The 14,762-nt window shown below is 42.0% G+C and overlaps 1 protein-coding gene across 1 annotated transcript; it reads left to right on the forward strand.

Annotated features, from left to right (window-relative positions):
* Positions 1 to 1,787: 1,787 nt before the first annotated feature.
* On the forward strand, positions 1,788 to 12,241 carry LOC145523097 (uncharacterized). The gene is made up of 5 exons (XM_081532885.1): positions 1,788 to 1,831; positions 2,655 to 2,812; positions 5,867 to 6,046; positions 9,301 to 9,372; positions 10,769 to 12,241. The coding sequence occupies exons 3-5, from the start codon at positions 5,868 to 5,870 to the stop codon at positions 10,989 to 10,991; spliced, it is 474 nt and encodes a 157-aa protein (XP_081389011.1). The 5' UTR covers positions 1,788 to 1,831; positions 2,655 to 2,812; position 5,867; the 3' UTR covers positions 10,992 to 12,241.
* Positions 12,242 to 14,762: the final 2,521 nt, after the last annotated feature.

The raw sequence follows: 14,762 nt of genomic DNA on the forward strand, positions 1-14,762 counted from the left end.
GAGTTCATCCTCTTCTCTGGTCCTCTGTGTCCTGTACCCTGGTGATGCCTATGGTCCACAAGGCCACTGAGAGTGGGGCCATGTCTCTGCCACTGCTGTAGGACACTGGCCTTTGTACACAGGGTTGTTTCCTTGGGTTTAAAAAGCTGGTCTCAAGGCACCATATTTGAGCTGCATGCCCAGGGTCTTCCTTGGGTTCTGTGTTGATGTGAGAGGAATGCCCTGCTCCCCCATTTGGAGCCAAGCTTTGTTACAGGCCAGGGTGGCTTGTGGCCCTTTATCTCACTTGGTCCCTACCTGAAGGGTCTGCATCCACAGTGCTCACCCAGAGTCCTATGTGTCCTCACTGGCACTCTGCCCCAGGCCTGCCATTGTGAGATGCTCAACCTCGACCTGGGCTGCCCACCCTGGTGTGGATGAATTCACGTAGAGAAGGGCCATGAGTTGGCCTGCAGTCTTGCTGTAGGTGGTGTGTTTGAATTTGATCACTCTGATGGTGGGGCTCCTGATGCCCTACGTTCTTGCCTGCGTCATTGGGGGCCCACTTCCATGTGTTCCGGGAGTAACTCCTCCAGACCTGGAGCTTTTGTCAGCACATAATTCCCTGTCTTCAGTCTTTCTGGCCAGAGTGGTTTCTGCTTCCTGCTCTGAACCCTGACTGATATGGCATGTCTGCTCCATTTCATTCCTCCTATCTCTTTGAGGCAGGCATTTATATCCTGCTTCCAGATGAGGAATGTGAATCCCAAATAGGATACAGACGAGGGCCATATGTGACAGAATCTGGCTTTGAACTGAGTTTCCCGAGGTTCGGGTTTTAACCGCTACATTACTTCACCTCACCTGAACAGAAAGGACAGGGCAGGCAAAAAAACAATATTTGGGCAGAAAGAGAGAGGATCCCTGCAAGGAAGATTTCCCTTCCTTCTCTCCCCAACTTTCCTCTTCTCTGGACACCAACATGATCAGACTTCCTGAAAGAACATGCACCTCCTGCCTGTCAAACCCAGTCCCTTTCTGCCCCTCTCTGGTGACCCCAAGAGGGCAAATGGAGATTCTAACATCCCACCAAGTTCCAGAAAGTGCTTGTGGAAACTCTGCTCCATCTCTATGGCTTCATCCATGCACCTCCTTTGCTTGTCCTCCAGGCTTACATAATTTGCCTATCCTCTGGCATCCCACAGTTCTCGAAGTAGCTCATTTTTGTTTTCAGCAAATTTTGCCTGTGGTATGGTGTGGTATGGTGACCTGTGTGTGCCTCACACCTCTTTTACCAGACTAGAACTATAGCTTATCACTGGATCCCCCATTCTTTTGCCAATTCATATGGAATGAGTACCCACACTGCCAGGCCCTGTATTCAACTCTAAGAATCCAGAGATCAACAACACTCAATCCTCAGAGTCAAGGATCTCCTGGTCCGGTGGGGACAGGCAGACACTGTATAATACAACATCAATATAAAACCAGAAAGACGCAGCTGAGGTTTTGAAGTCTGGGTAGGAGTTTTCCGGACAAACAAGGTAGGGGAGGACACTGCAGGTAGAAGGGGAAGCATGTGCCTGGAAGAACTCATGGCCGGAGCTCTGGATGGGTAGGAGAAGCACAGAAGCACAGACAGAGAAGGCTGGGGTAGGTTAGGAAAGGGAGGGCCAGGAAGGGCTCAGCAGATGCTTGGCACAGAACGGGTGCCATGTAAATGCTTTTTGCATGAGAAAATACATTATTGCTCTTCCTTTGTGAGGCAAATGGAGGTTTTGCTCTGTGGACTGCCCAAGCTCTGCTTTAGTGCAGAGCTCTCTTTTCAGGCTTGCGTGAGCCATCCATCACGGTGAGAGCATGAACATGAATGCTGGGGGAGGGAGTCATGGGGGAGAACCGAGAGAGCCAGAGGGAGGGCTGGCCGCACACGAAGCCTGCATCAGACAGCCAAGCTGCTCTTTAATTAGGGCTCCATCGATCACTCTGGCCCTGTATTCAATTTGTGGGTCTTGATTTAGCTATTATGGAGAGCTTCCCTTTCCTAATTTCAAAGCCCATGTTTTATTAAAGCCTCTGAAATCATTTTCACGCTCCAACTTTGGTTTCTTCCCATTGTCTTTTATCATCCTGGCAACAAGGCTGAGCTGAGCTCCCTACTCTGAGCTCAGCAGTGTGAGCTATAGCTCACCTTTAATAGCACCCCCTTGGGTGGGCAGAAGACCCCACGGCCTTGGTGCTTCCTACCACCGCATTGTCAGGGTCTCTGTAGGGCAGGCAGCCCACATAGGGAACTGAGATGGCTTTTATATCTTGCAATGGCACAGTTTTTATTTTATTCTGTGAGATGAACTTTCATTGCCCTTAATTCCAGTATCTTTGCCTATCCATAGGTGGAAAGAACATCTTACTACCAATGTACACTTTGTGTGTTTGACCTTGAGCAAGTTATGTAGCCTATTCAGTTATTCAACCAAGTCTCAGTGTTTCTGATTGTAATAGGATTTACCTTGTAGGGTTGTTGGGTGGATTAAATGTGATAGTCTGTGTAATGGGGAGCATATGGCCTGGTGCAATGTGCTACCTCATGCTTTGCTGCATAATCTTGTGCAAGGTACTTAACCTCTTGTGTCTCAGTTTCCTTATCTATAAATAATCATTCATCTGCTTCATAGGGTTGTTGTGGAGATTAAAGAAGGTAAAATATGTAAAGTGCTTGGAGCAGTGCCTGACACATTGCAAGTACCACATAAAGCTCAGTGCAATCGTTAATTCTCTGACTCAACAACTCTACACATACATTCTACAGAGGAGAAAAGTAGGCGCCAAGAAGGTAAGTAATTGTCAAAACTTCTTAACTCTACATTGGTAAAAGAAATTTCTGTGATGGTAAAGATGTTCTATAATCTGTGCTGTTCAATCTACTGAAAACTTAAAAGAGTATAGCAGGTAGAATCTGTCCCCAGAATGGCCCCTAAAGGATGTCAGTGTCCTAATTTCCAGAACCTGTGACCATGTTTCATTGCATGGCAGAAGGGATTTGTAGGCATGATTACGATATGATCTTGAGAAGGGGAGATTATCTTGGATTATCTGGGTGGGCCCAAGATAGTCACTAGGGTCCTTATAAGAAGGAGGCAGAAGAGTCAGAGCCAGATAGAGCTGAAGGTGTTAAACTGCTAATTTTGGAGATGGAGGAAGGAACTGCTAGCCAAGGAACATGGGCACCTTCTACAGTGGAAAAGGCAAGGAAACGGATTCTCCTTTAGAGCCTCCAGAAGGAATGCAGCTCTGCTGATACCTTGAAGTTAGCCCAATGAGACCCATGTTGAGCTTCTGTCCCCAGAATTGTATGATAAAAAATTTGTGCAGTGTTAAGCCACTAAGTTTGTGGTAATTTGTTCTAGTGACAATAGGAAGCTAATACACTGAGGAACTGAATGCTTAAATTTTGTTGAATTTTAATTAATATAAATTAAGATGTAAATAGCCATATTTGGTTAGTGGCTACCATGTTGGACAGTAGAGTTCTGGACAGTAAATGGTAAATGGTAGATGTTAAATGGTAATGGTAAATGGTACCAGTAGATGTTCAAAATATGTCACTAATTGAAGAGGTAAAATAAGAAGCAGTTCAGTGTAGAAGATATAATTTTTGGTCCTGTCTATCCATTCATCTGTCTGGTTATATAGACATCAGAATAATGAGTGGTGTGATTACTAACAGTTTTCTTCAAGATTCATTCTTGGTAGGTTGTGTGTTGCTAGGAATTTTTCCATTTCATCTACATTACCCAATTTGTTGTCATATAATTGTTCATATTTTGCAATAATCATATTTTATTTCTGTAAAATTGGTAATGATGCCCCATCTTTCATTTCTGATTTTAGTAGAGTCTTCTCGTTCTCTTTTTTAGTTAATGTAATTAATGGTTAGCTAATTTTATTCTTTTCAAAGAGCCAATTTTCAGTTTTGTTGACTTTATTGCTTTTCTAGTCTCTAATATTTTTTAATTGTTATTCTGTGTATATGTGCATGTTAAGTCGCTTCAGTTGTGTCTAGCTCTTTGCAACCCTCATAGCCCGCCAGGCTCCTCTGTCCATGGGATTCTCCAGGTAAGAATACTGGAGTCGGTTGCCATGCCCTTCTCCAGGGGATCTTCCTGACCCAGGGATTGAATCCACGATCTCTTATGTCTCCTGCATTGGCAGGCACTAGGTTCCTTACCACTAGCACCACCAGGGAAGCCCTTGCTACTCTAATCATTACCATTTCTTTCCTTCTCTTAGATTTTGGTAGTTGTTCTTGTTTTCTTAGTTCCATATGTTGTAAACTGAGTCTGTTGGTTTGAGATCTTTCTTATTTTTTAATGTTCAGTTCAGTTCAGTCGCTCAGTTGTGTCCGACTCTTTGCGATCCCATGAACTGCAGCACGCCAGGGCTCCCTGTTCATCACCAACTCCCGAGGTTTACTCAACCTCATGCCCATTGAGTTGGTGATGCCATTTAACCATCTCATCTTCTGTCATCCCCTTCTCCTCCTGCCCTCAATCTTTCCCAGCACCAGGGGCTTTTCAAATGAGTCAGCTCTTTGCATCAGGTGGCCAAAGTATTGGAGTTTCAGCTTCAACATCAGTCCTTCAAATGAATACCCAGTACTGATCTCCTTTAGGATGGACTGGTTGGATCTCCTTGCAGTCCAAGGGACTCTCAAGAGTCTTCTCCAACACCACAGTTCAAAAGCATCAATTCTTTGGCACTCAGCTTTCTTTATAGTCCAACTCTCACATCCATACGTGACCACTGGAAAAACCATAGCCTTGACTAGATGGATCTTTGTTGACAAAGTGATGTCTCTGCTTTTTAATATGCTGTCTAGGTTGGTCAAAACTTTCCTTCCAAGGAGTAAGCATCTTTTAATTTCATGGCTGCAATCACCATCTGCAGTGATTTTGGAGCCCAGGAAAATAAAGTCAGCTACTGTTTCCACTGTTTCCCCATCTATTTGCCATGAAGTGATGGGACCAGATGCCATGATCTTAGTTTCCTGAATGTTGAGCTATAAGCCACCCTTTTCACTCTCCTCTTTCACTTTCATCAAGAGGCTCTTTAGTCCTTCTTCACTTTCTGCCATAAGGGTGGTGTCATTTGCATATCTGAGGATATTGATATTTCTCCCGGCAATCTTGATTCCAGTTTGTGCTTCCTCCAGCCCAGCATTTCTCATGATGTACTCTGCATATAAGTTAAATAAGCAGGGTGACAATATACAGCCTTGACGTACTCCTTTCTGTATTTGGAACCAGTCTGTTGTTCCATGTCCAGTTCTAACTGTTGCTTTCTGACCTGCATACAGGTTTCTCAGGAGGCAGGTCAGGTGGTCTGGTATTCCTATCTCTTGAAGAATTTTCCACAGTTTATTGTGATCCACAGAGTCAAAGGCTTTGGCGTAGTCAATAAAGCAGAAATAGATGTTTTTCTGGAACTCCTTTGCTTTTTCGATGATCCAATGGATGTTGGCAATTTGATCTCTGGTTCCCCTGCCTTTTCTAAAACCAGCTTGAACATCTGAAAGTTCATGGTTCATGTATTGCTGAAGCCTGGCTTGGAGAGTTTTGAGCATTACTTTACTAGCATGTGAGATGAGTGCAATTGTGTGGTAGTTTGAGCATTCTTTGTCATTGCCTCTCTTTGTGATTGGAATGAAAACTGTTCTTTTCCAGTCCTGTGGCCACTGCTGAGTTTTCCAAATTTGCTGACATATTGAGTGCAGCACTTTAACAACATCGTCTTTCAGGATTTGAAATAGCTCAACTGGAAGTCCATCACCTCCACTAGCTTTGTTTGTAGTGATGCTTCCGAAGGCCCACTTGACTTCACATTCCAGGATGCATGGCAGCTGCGACAGTGCAGGAGCGTGGCTAAGAGGAGCTACCCCACGTCCAAGGTCAAGGGTGGCGGCTGAGAGGAGCTACCTTGCGTCCAAGGTCAGGGGCGGCGGCCGAGAGGAGCTACCCTGTGTCCAAGGTCAGGGGCAGCGGCCGAGAGGAGCTACCCCGCTTCCAAGGTAAGGAGCAGGAGCTGTGCTTTGCTAGAGCAGTAGTGAAGATACCCCAAGTCCAAGGTAAGAGAAACCCAAGTAAGATGGTAGGCACTAAGAGAGGGCAGAAGAGGGCAGACAGACTGAAACCACAATCATAGACAACTAACCAATCTGACACAGGGACCACAGCCTTGTCTAACTCAATGAAACTAAGCCATGCCATGTGGGGCCACCCAAGATGGACGGGTCATGGTGGAGAGGTCTGACAGAATGTGGTCCACTGGAGAAGGGAATGGCAAACTACTTCAGTATTCTTGCCTTGAGAACCCCATGAACAGTATGAAAAGGCAAAAAGATAGGACACTGACAAATGAACTCCCCAGGTCGGTAGGTGCCCAATATGCTAATGGAGATCAGTGGAGAAATAACTCCAGAAAGAATGAAGAGATGGAGCCAAAACAAAAACAACACCCAGTTGTGGATGGGACTGGTGATAGAAGCAAGGTTCAATGCTATAAAGAGCAATATTGCATAGGAACCTGGAATGTTAGGTCCATGAATCAAGGCAAATTGGAAGTGGTCAAACAGGAGATGGCAAGAGTGAACATTGACATTCTAGGAATCAGCGAACTAAGATGGATGGGAATGGGTGAATTTAACTCAGATGACCATGATATCTACACTGTGGAGAGGAATCCCTTAGAAGAAATGGAGTAGCTATCGTAGTCAACGAAAGAGTCTGAAACGCAGTACTTGGATGCAATCTCAAAAATGACAGAATAATCTCTGTTCATTTCCAAGGCAAACCACTCAATATCATGGTAATCCAAGTCTATGCCCCGACCAGTAACGCTGAAGAAGCTGAAATTGAATGGTTCTATGAAGACCTACAAGACCTTCTAGAACTAACACCCAAAAAAGATGTCCTTTTCATTATAGGGAACTGGAATGCAAAAGTAGGAAGTCAAGAAACACCTGGAGTAACAGGCAAATTTGACCTTGGAGTACAGAATGAAGCAGGGCAAAGGCTAATAGAGTTCTGCCAAGAGAACGCACTGGTCATAGCAAACACCCTCTTCCAACAACACAAGAGAAGACTCTACACATGGACATCACCAGATGGTCAACACCGAAATCAGATTGATTATATTCTTTGCAGCCAAAGATGGAGAAGCTCTATAGAGTCAGCAAAAACAAGACCACTAGCTGACTGTGGCTCAGATCATGAACTCTTTATTGCCAAATTCAGACTCAAATTGAAGAAAGTGGGGAAAACCACTAGACCATTCAGGTATGACCTAAATCAAATTCCTTATGACTATACAGTGGAAGTGAGAAATAGATTTAAGAGACTAGATCTGATAGACAGAGTGCTTGATGAACTATGGATGGAGGTTTGTGACACTGTACAGGAGACAGGAATCAAGACCATCCCCATGGAAAAGAAATGCAAAAAAGCAAAATGGCTGTCTGAGGAGGCCTTACAAATAGCTGTGAAAAGAAGAGAAGCGAAAAGGAAAGATACCCATTTGAATGCAGAGTTCCAAAGAATAGCAAGGAGAGATAAGAAAGCCTTCCTCAGCGATCAATGAAAAGAAAGAGGAAAACAATAGAATGGGAAAGACTAGAGATCTCTTCAAGGAAATTAGAGATACCAAGGGAAAATTTCATGCAAAGATGGGCTCAATAAAGGACAGAAATGGTAGGGACCTTACAGAAGCAGAAGATATTAAGAAGAGGTGGCAAGAATATACAGAAGAGCTGTACAAAAAAGATCTTCACGACTCAGATTTTTTAATCTAAGTGGTTGCAAGTATAAATTTCCCTCTTAGCACTGCTTTTGCTATATTGTATAAGTTTCAGTAGGCTATGTTTTCCTTTTCATTATCTCAAGCTATTTTCCAATTTTCCTTGTGATGTTTTCTTTGATCCATTGGTTGTTTAGTATTTTAGATTTCCATATATTTTTGAATTTTCCAGTTTTGCTTCTGCTGTTGACTTCATTGTTAAAATTCTCATTTTAATCATGCATCACTTTTCTGATTTTCTTTGGCTCTTCACGTTTTCCTTTAGCTTTCTGCCTTAACGACAATGTTTTAAAAGTCTTTTTCAGGTAAATCTGAAGTCTGTATTCCCTCAGAGATTGTTTCTAGAGATAATTTTTGTTCTTTGAATGGGCCATGTTTTTCTGTTTCTTTGTACACTTTATTTTAATTTATTTTATTTTGTTGTGGAGTTGCACATTTTGATAATAGTCACCTCTCTCAGTCTTTGCAGATAGGTTCTATGCTTGGGCATTTCTCTCCTTAATAGATGGATATACTTTGAGTCTTGAAATCAATCCAAGGCAGAAGTTTAAGATTTTTTGCAAATCTTTTCTAAACACATGTCCTGCATGAACCTGTATGTGGCTTTTTCAATCCTCTTGAACATAAAAGGAACTGAATATTTTTGGAGGTCTTAATTTCCCAAAGAGTTTCACCTCAGTATCTCTTCAGCGCTTTAGGTGTTTTATTGCTTGCCTCCATTTATATCTCTTGTCTCAGGTGCCTGCAGATTTTATGAGCTATATTTGCTGTTTTTTGCCATTTTCCCCAGCCTGAGATGTAAATCATGCCACCATTCACAAGCTACAAGTTAGGCGTGCTCTTTGGAAGAAAAGCTATAACAAACCTAGACAGCATATTAAAAAGCAGAGACATCACTTTGCCACCAAAGGTCCAGTTAGTCAAAGCTATGGTTTTTTTCAGTAGTCATGTACGGATGTGAGAGCTGGACCATAGAGAAGGCTGAGTACTGAAGAACTGATGCTTTCAAATTGTGGTGCTGGAGAAGACTTTTGAGAGTCCCTTGGACAGCGAAGAGATCAAACCAGTCAATCCTAAAGGAAATCAACCCTGAATTTTCATTAGAAGGACTGATGTTGAAGCTGAAACTGAAGCTCCAATAGTTTGGCCACTTGATGCAAAGAGCCAATTCATTGGAAAAGACCCTGATGCTGGGAAAGATTGAGGGTAAGATGAGAATGGAGTGGCAGAGGATGAGATGGTTAGATAACATCACTAACTCAATGGACATGAGTTTGTGCAAACTCCAAGAGATACTGAAGGACCAGGAAGCCTGCTGTGCTGCAGTTCATGGGGTCACAAAAAGTTGGACATATCTCAGTAACTAAATAGCAATAGAAAGTTAGGCAGAACAGAGATCAATCCTTCAGGCAGCTCCCAGACAAGTTATAACATTGCAAATAAAGTCCATGCTGCTCTCTCTGTTTCAAGGGAGAAATTTGGGAGCTGGACTGCTATCTCTGGACAAAAACTGTTCCCCATTAGGAAGGGGATGGAACAAAGGTGAGTAAAAATGTCAAAAAATTTCCTACCATTTTGAATATGCCTTTTCTTGATTGGAGGTTTGTTTGGTTGCTATCAACCTTTGGCTATTTCCCAGAACTCCTTTAGCCAATCACTAGGTTTTTTTTTTTTTTTTTTTTTTTTTAATGTTTCTGTAGGGGACTGAGAACCGGGAGCTTCCTTGTATTCTGTTTTTCTAGTAATACATTTAACTTAATTCTTACTGATACCTGAATTTACAAATTTTACGTAAAGAACAATTATTTCTTTTGTAACAGAAGGTAAAATTTACTGAGAAATACACTATTGTAAGAAAAGATCTCACAGTAGAAAAGGAAATATAAACTACATAATAAATAAAAGAAATATAAACTGTCTAATAAGCTTAACAACAGGTGCTTGTGAACTAGAGTGGAAGCACCTTTTACACAGAAGTTAGATCACAGGCTGAGCTCTTAGTTAAAATCTTATATAGTCAAACAACCTATACAATCTAGTATAACACCCAGCACCTTGAGATGCTGACACCATGAAAAGTGCCAGAAGCTGGGGCTGATCCCCCATTCCTCTCCAGAATGTGCTCAGTGAGTGAAAGATGGGCAGAGTCACTCACACCATCTAAACTCTCTGTCCTTCAGATACATATAGTTTTACTTACATCATTATTTGAATCTACATTTGTTTAGGCTCAGTCTCTATAAACAGAATTACAAAAGGATATAAAGGGATAAAAAAGATGACAGATAAATGGCAAGACATACTATATTCTTAAATGAGGAATCAAGTATCATGAATATTTCATCCTTTCCCATTAATAGATTGGCAAGATGCAATTCCAATAAAATATATACAGGATGTTTTGCAGGAAACATGATAAAAATAATTCAAAATCTCATATGACATAAACCAAAACTATGAAAGATGATTTTGAGAAAGGTGAGTACAGAAGCAGGGGGAAATGCCACTTAGCTTTTCCTGCTAGTAAATCACACTGTAAAGTTACAATAATTTAAACTTTATGGCACTGATTCAACAATAGATACATCAATGGAAGAAATAACACAGAAATAGTCTTTCATATTTAAATGTTTGATAAGATATGCATTATAAATTAATTTGGAAAAGGGACCAAGATTACATATAAATGCTTGGAATAACTGATTAGTATCTGATAGCAGAGTACTATTTAGATCATCCTTTTTATTATGAACCAAAATAAATCCATTTTCAAATATAGTAAGTTCCCTACATACAAACCTTCAAGTTGCAAACATTCAAAAACGTGAATGTGTATTCTCATGTTCAATCATGTAAGTTAGTTCACCTGTCTGGTGTACACTGTTACGTGCAAGCATCCTCTACAAGTGGTTATGATTTTGCATATTTTACTGTGTAGGGTACAGTATTTTTATTTCAAGCCCAGGATGGCCGAAAGCAAGCACAAAAGCAGCAGTGATATAGCTGGTACTGCTAAGAAGTGCCAAGTGCCAAGAAAGGTTGCAGAGAGACAAGAGGAAGTAAAAGTAATTGAAAAACCAAAGAGATTCAAGATGCAGGAAATGGCGAGGGATTTTCTTGATTCAAGGAGGCACTGTCAGTTTCTGAGGCCCATGACCTAAACACAGAATTGTACACGAAGGTTGCAGTAGCTGTTCAGAATGCAATCCCAGTGCTACCATGTCATCTATGATGAGAAAGAAGAGCTACTACCCAGACATCACTGGATCGTTTTCTCAAAAGGGTAGATAGAATTGAATCCAGCAAGGAACCAGAACCTGTGCCATCAACATCAGGTGTGAGTGAGACTGTAGCTTTCCCTCCATCTCCTATTGCTGGCAATCCTCCAGCTCTACCATCTCCCACCTCCTCTCCTTTTTTCAGTCAGTAACTCCTCTTGCCTATTCAGTTGATGCCAGCCCCTGTGTGCCAGCTGTTGTACTGTACTACTGTACTTTTCAAGGTACTATACTGTAAGATTAAAATACTTTTTGTTGTTTTTTTATGTATTATTATGTGAAAAATATTATCAACCTATTACAGTACGGAACTACATAGCCAATTGTGTTAGTTGGGTACCTCAGTTAACTTTGTTGGACTTATGAACAAATTGGATTTATGAATGTGCACCTGGAATGGAACTCATTTGTATGTTAGGGACTTATTATATTAGAAAAAGTTAAAAATTTGAGTTAACTATTTATCAGGCCTTTTGTGGAGGAATAATCTTTAAGTTTGAAAATAACAGAAGAAGTTTAAAGGTGAAAAGTGCAAGTGATTTAACTCAAAAAGTTTTAACTGACATTAAAATGATAAACTAGATAAAAAGTAAAAAACAAACAAACAAACAAACAAACCCTGGAAAACATGTGTCCTACAAGTGGCAATACATTTAAAATTGGGAGATTTCACAAATACATCCAAATCTCAGGCTTATTTGAAAAAATGAAAAACCTGAGAACCTATATTTAACCTTCCCTGTTTAGACTGTACAGTTAATCATGGCAGTTCCCTTAGGGTGTTGCTTCCTTTTGCTTCACTTATTTACTCACAGGCCCTGGAGATTGCTGCTCCTTGCTCAGAGCAATTACATCACTTGCCTGATCAGTACATTGGGTAGATTTGTTTTTCTACCACTTCAGTGACTTCTCCTTGCCCTCAGAAGCAACTTTATTATGATTATCAATGATCCAAATGATCTTCAGACTCCAGGGGCCAGTGGGGTTGTCAAATATTTTCCTCTCTGAGGCCAGGAGAGCTAGTACCTTCCTGGAGGTAAGCAGTCTAAACTTTCTTCCTTGGCCCTTTCTACTGCCGCTGGGTCATCATCTGTCTCCTGGGTCATCTCTTCTATTTTCCCCACCTCTTCATTCGTGCCCCAGGCAAATGGCAGCTGATTGGCCTTCTCTTGGCAGGTACAAGTGGGTGCTAATGAATGGAAGAATGTGCTGTCCTTACACCTGATAAAGAGGTAATTGACTACCACCTCCTCTCTTCCCACTCTCAGTATTTCTTTTTATGTGCAATAATCTACATAGGCAAGACAGAGAGCCCTGTTTAGACCCTAGTTTAGAAGTTACACTTGACCTGAGAGCTCACAAAATGCTTAGATATTATTCCAAGGTGCAAAGTTTCCAATGGTGTTGTGATTGAAATCATTATTTAAATAATTCTTTGAGGCCTCTGACACTTGTACAACACAAGCAGATTAAATCAAAGGGCTGAGATGTTCATCTGTCTGTCCATATGACCTTCCATCCAGTCAGCATTTATTGAATGCACACTCTCTGCCAGGTCCCTTTATGTACCATGTCCTCACAGTGCTAAAAGGTGAGCCCTATTTTATTGATGAGAAAATGGGCTCAAGGGATTCAAATAATTTGCTCAAGCTTATATAACTTAGAGACAAAAATTAAACTCTAAAGTTTAAGACCATTACAGTTAACAGTTCTGCCCTGAGGAAGTTTACTGTCTAGTAGAGACTATTTTAGGTGTGATGGTTATGAACGTATTCCAAATTTAAGTTAAAAGTTCCTGCTGTTGTCTCAGCTATCTGATGCTTTTGTTCACAGCACTTGGGAGACCAAATTATTTGGATAATTACTTCAGCAGACACAGTATCAGAATGTGGAGTGTCCTACTTAGTAACGGGTTATTGAAGGCTTTCCAAGTGTGCACAGGTGGGTGACTTCATGGAATAAGTCATTGTGTTCGGTCTCTGGGTTTTCCCTCTCCCACATTTCAAGCAAGCTGTCAGGCCCTTAGCATTATCTTGCTTTGGGGAAATTTTGCAGGATAGTAGCAAACAAAAACTGCTGTAAGTCAAGGACCCCGCCTATATTTTGTAAATGCTTCTGGCAGATTAGGCTGTGTGTTCAGGAAGAGGGTGATGTGAGAGAGGAAGGATTCTAAGGGTCAAATAAGGACAAGAGAAAGTCGACCCCCAGCTTGGGGAGTGGTTTCTGGTCAGTGAACTGCACACATGATATAGGATCCACTGCCACTCTATGGCAGTCCCTGAAGAGGTGGACAGACTTCAGGGGGATCACATCGTGGGGACTCCTGGAGGTTTGCTAGTGCAAGACTTTGGGGACGGGGCACCATTCTGGGTGGCATCTGGGAAAGAGGAGTTCTCAGCGAAGCCTCTAAGTCAATTACAGTGATGGCTCTGTATCCATCTCCGGCCAGCTCAGTGGATAGGATCTTACTGTTAGAGTGCAGTTGATTACAAAAAACATGAAGTCCATGTTTTATATGCACTTCATGAAGTCCATGCCAGAGTTTTCTTTCCAAAATGAAGAATTTTTGCTACTTCCCCTTTGCCTTCTAAATCAAAGTTAAATTTCTCAGGGAGGTTTTCAAGTCTTTCCCACTCCTGAGTTGGTCTTCATTTCCCTGAATCCCCCTGCCCTCAGTACCTTTGGACCCCACACTCCAGCCACTATGAACTGCTTGCAGACCCACCTCCCCCTCCCACTCCACATCCCATACTCTCCTGTCTCTGAGACTTTGCCCATGCTGTTCCCTCTGTCTGTAGAGCTTTTCTCTGTTCTCTGGGAAGCTCAACTTTCAAGGCCCTAGAGATGCCTTCCCAGACCCTTCTCCCCTAACACAAGCACACATACAACACAGAAGTAATCATTTCCTCCTTTCTGCTTGGTGGCATTTTATTATTTGATCAAAGTTAGGGATTTAGAACCTGTCTCCTAAACCTTTGGTTGGAAGCATCCTGAGGTCTGGTGCTGATTCATCTCTGATTTCCCAGAACCTAGCACAGTGCCTGGCACATAGAAGGTGATCCAGCAAATGTAAACAGGATGAATATGTCAGAGAATGAGTGAAAGCACTGAAGGACACAAAGAGCCACCAGGATATAGAGTGGACACCTGTGTATCAGGCCCAGTGCCTGCCACAGATGGACAGTTTTGAGCAGGGCAGAGGAATGCTGTATCAAAGAGCACCAGCAAACTGGAGTCACAGAGCAGAAGTATGTGAAGTTCTTAGATTTGGTAACAATTCAGGAGTTCTCTGTATTCTTATTTCATACTACTTGCTGATTTTTGTGGTTCTACTCACCAAGAGCAGGGTATTAGTAAAGCAACCATTGGGTGTTTGCTTCAGGGTATTGCACAATGCTGTGGGTTGGTATCATTGTCCTCATTTTAGAGATGAAGTCAACCTAGTCTCACACAACTTTCTCAAGTCCTTACCATGAATAGAGGTCAGATGCAAACTTGGTTTTGCCTTATTCATCAGGCACTAGTTAGTATCAATGTTCCAGTGGGAAAAGGGATCTTCAGTTAGGATAATTTGAGGAGTGTTTACTCACAAAGACACTAAGGACAAAGCCACAGGTCGGGAGAGGGGAACCAGAGGAGCACTGCAAGAAGCTA

The sequence above is a fragment of the Giraffa tippelskirchi genome, chromosome 10, assembly GCF_054371585.1.
Source record: "Giraffa tippelskirchi isolate mGirTip1 chromosome 10, T2T-mGirTip1v1.2.pri, whole genome shotgun sequence".
NCBI classification, from domain to species: Eukaryota; Metazoa; Chordata; class Mammalia; order Artiodactyla; family Giraffidae; genus Giraffa; species Giraffa tippelskirchi.